The sequence below is a fragment of the Labrus bergylta genome, chromosome 13 (assembly GCF_963930695.1).
Source record: "Labrus bergylta chromosome 13, fLabBer1.1, whole genome shotgun sequence".
NCBI classification, from domain to species: Eukaryota; Metazoa; Chordata; class Actinopteri; order Labriformes; family Labridae; genus Labrus; species Labrus bergylta.
Window position 1 is genome coordinate 27,989,666 of NC_089207.1, and position 3,382 is coordinate 27,993,047.

General features: G+C 37.6%; 1 protein-coding gene across 4 annotated transcripts in view; it reads left to right on the forward strand.

The window, feature by feature from the left end:
• The window catches only part of rapgef4a (Rap guanine nucleotide exchange factor 4a), a 36,251-nt gene extending 34,163 nt beyond the window's left edge, over window positions 1-2,088 (forward strand). For all 4 annotated transcript variants that reach the window (XM_065962384.1, XM_065962385.1, XM_065962387.1 and 1 more), the window contains 6 exons: window positions 42-132; window positions 208-258; window positions 437-524; window positions 660-724; window positions 826-880; window positions 1,389-2,088. In XM_065962384.1, coding sequence (XP_065818456.1) covers window positions 42-132; window positions 208-258; window positions 437-524; window positions 660-724; window positions 826-880; window positions 1,389-1,516 — 478 coding nt within the window. In that variant the 3' untranslated portion in view covers window positions 1,517-2,088. The remainder of the gene's footprint in view (window positions 1-41; window positions 133-207; window positions 259-436; window positions 525-659; window positions 725-825; window positions 881-1,388) is intronic.
• The last annotated feature ends 1,294 nt before the right edge of the window (window positions 2,089-3,382 follow it).

Sequence of the window (3,382 nt, forward strand, 5' to 3'; positions counted from 1 at the left end):
TTGGCTGTTATAACTTCCATGTTTCACCTGTTCTGTCACAGCTGTAAGGAGTACAAGAACCTGAACGCCTTCTTTGCTATCGTTATGGGACTGAGTAACCCGGCAGTGTGCCGATTGAACCAGACCTGGGAGGTGGGTACATGTCTACCCTGAAAAGTGTTCTTATCCTATGTGGGAATTAAGTTTTGTTGTCTTCTGTTTTCATAGAAACTTCCCAGCAAGTTCAAGAAGTTTTATGGGGAATTTGAAAACCTGATGGTAAGTTAGAATATAAATTTGTGTGTCTTAATCTTTGAGTTGTTTTGTTTATTTTAATCTCGCTGTCAGCTGGTCGAGTAAGGGTTTAGCAGCATCATCATCCTCCGTCTCTGTGACTGTGATGAATTGTTCTAACACGCTGACAGCAGATCTCAAATTAGTGTGATTGTTTCCACAGGACCCGTCCAGAAACCACCGAGTGTACCGACTCACTGTAGCCAAGCTGGATCCTCCCATCATTCCCTTCATGCCACTGCTGATCAAAGGTCAGACTGGTTTACCGGATGGCCGTTCATTTTTAATGTAACACAGTTCTTCTGCTGTGGAATTTATTTTTCATCAAAAAGTACTCTTCCTTTTACTCTTTTTCACCAACCCTTACATCCTCATTTATTTCCCAGATATGACCTTTACTCATGAGGGCAACAAGACGTTTATCGACAATTTGGTCAATTTTGAGAAAATGGTGAGGCTCTTTAAACGGTTGGATTATTATCTTACAAATGGTGAAAATCTTTTTTAAGCCCATCAGATAATAGCTGCTGATTATAGCTCTTTGTCTTCCAGCGGATGATAGCCAACACAGTGAAGATACTCAGATACTGCAGGAGCCAAACATTTGGTAAGTTTGGTTTTTTCTCACTAAAAACAAGGATGAAATATCGAACGGTTTAAAAGAACAGAGATAAAGGAAATTCTACAATTCACTTAGCAGACACTTTTATCCAAAGCAACGTACATCAGAGAGTAAGTACAACACAAGCAAGGATCTAGAAAAAAGGGAACAATGTCAGTAAGAGCAAACGATCAGCTTTGAGTCTGATTGGACACACGGGTGCTGACAGGAAGTGACCAGAGGCAAAGCACAACATTGAGGGCAGTTCTTGAGAGCTCTAATCAGTATAGAAACCATCTTATAAGTCGTCGTTATCAAACAAAAACCATCGTCATTACCATCATCATCATCAATAATATGGAGACCATCATCATTAAGTTAGTAGGTATTCATGAAAGAGCTGGGTCTTTAGCTTTTTCTTAAAGGTGCAGAGGGACTCAGAGGGAAAGAACAGATTTCACTTTGGTATTCTTTGTTGTTTTCTTCTAATTTTAAACCTCTTTATCTGAATCAGGTCCAGACTCCCCTCAAGCGAGCAAAAACCACCCAGGTATACGGACTTACGTGCGTCAGCTCCACGTGATTGACAACCAAAGGACTCTAACTCAGCTGTCTCATGCACTCGAGCCCCGCAGGTCTTGAAACCACTCAGGAAGACAAACGTTACACTCTGATGCTGATCCATGATATCGCGTGTGTGTTTACATTGGGATGAATCGACTCCAGCACAGGCAATCACATGGAGGAGCTAATGACGTGTCAGATAATGAGACATTGTTTTTGACCCTTTCATTACTCATTTGTCATATTTGAACAACAGTAATTGTTGTTGGATGAAGTACCTCTCATATCACTCTGCTGCAGATATCTCCATCCTCACAAAGTCAAAAACAAGAGCAACAATTTAAGAGATTAAAGATCTTTAGTGGGTCTTATTCACAAGATTAACATTTGATGCTTTAAAAGTGCAAACTTCATATTTATGATACTCAGTTGTTTCGTATCTTTTGTATTCAAACAATATTTATACATATTTAAGTGTATGAGATTCTCATGTGTTGTAAACTGTAAACAGATATTTATTTTGACCTGAGCATGCTAAGAGTTGTTCTGATTATTTTATTCATGTGAGCACATTCTCTTTGAAGTCTGGGATACAGTAAATGACCAAAAAAACCTTTTCTGTGCTGTAAATATTAAATATTTTAGATGTTTTTGTGTGTGCTGTCATTATTGTTTAGTCATTTCTTCGATGGTAGAATTTTGCATTTTCTTGAAGTTTTTGCAATCACAAACATTTTGTAGTTTGTCGTTATGGGACTGTTTTGAGGACCACACAATTGAACATTTCAATTGTTAAATGGTAAATGGACTTGAGCTTATATAGTGCTTTTCTAGTCTTTCGACGACTCAAAGTGCTTTTACACCGCAGGTCACAACCACCCATTCACACACTGATGGTAGTTATTGCTATGTAGTATCATCCATCAGAAGTAACTAATCCGATTCATACACAATTGACTTAAGTGGTTTCAAATCTTTTAAGTAAAACACTGTCTGATTTGTAAACATCCGTTCATTAGCAACAATTCCATACTAGACCAGGCTGTTTACCTGATGGAGGTCAAGTTACAGAAACGTTGCTGATAACTGTGCTGGAGTTTCACTTGAAAAATTTAAAGGACAATTTACCATCCTACTCACCCGTCTTATGAAATAATGGTATGTAAGTATTTTACTAAGTTGACTTGAATACAACAAAAAGTGAAATATTTAAAGTGAGAGTGAAAAAGTGTTGATTTCTAAGTACAGACTACACAACTTTATGAAAGGGTCTGTGATTAGTAGAACCTCCTATTATATACATATAAATGTGTGTGTGTGTGTGTGTGTGTGTGTGTGTGTGTGTGTGTGTGTGTGTGTTATATGCAAAATAACAAAAAGGTATGAAAAAAACAATCTTTTTTTAATCAATATTTTCCCCTTTTTTATAAACAAAATTAAAACATACATTAATGCATCATAGCGCCTTTAGATTTGACGAAAACAATAACATTTGGTCGTCTTCCTCCATGTAGAATATGTGGCTGATCTGTAGTATTGGGTTGTGTAAGTCGATTGTTCCTGTCCAGTGGCCAGGGAGTGTATTTCCTATAGCTATACAATCTTTATAATGTATATTAATCAATAAATGTGGCTGTCAGGTAGAAAGAGGTAAGTAAAATGTGCAATATTTAACTTTGAGCTATTTTATAAATTACTTAAGATATCAAAAGGGCACCGTAGTTCAGTACTTACACATTTTAATAGTTTTCCTCTTTATAATATGAAAATTAGATTTTAAAAGAAAAGACAAAGCAGTTCAACTTTCCAATGCAACAATTCTAAATGTGGACCTCGACTGGCCCGCGGACCTCACACGGAGCCCCACTGTCCCAGGACAATTGGAGGCTCTATGCATTGTGTTTAATGCAGCAGGGGGCGCTGTTGTCATCAGGATGGTGACTG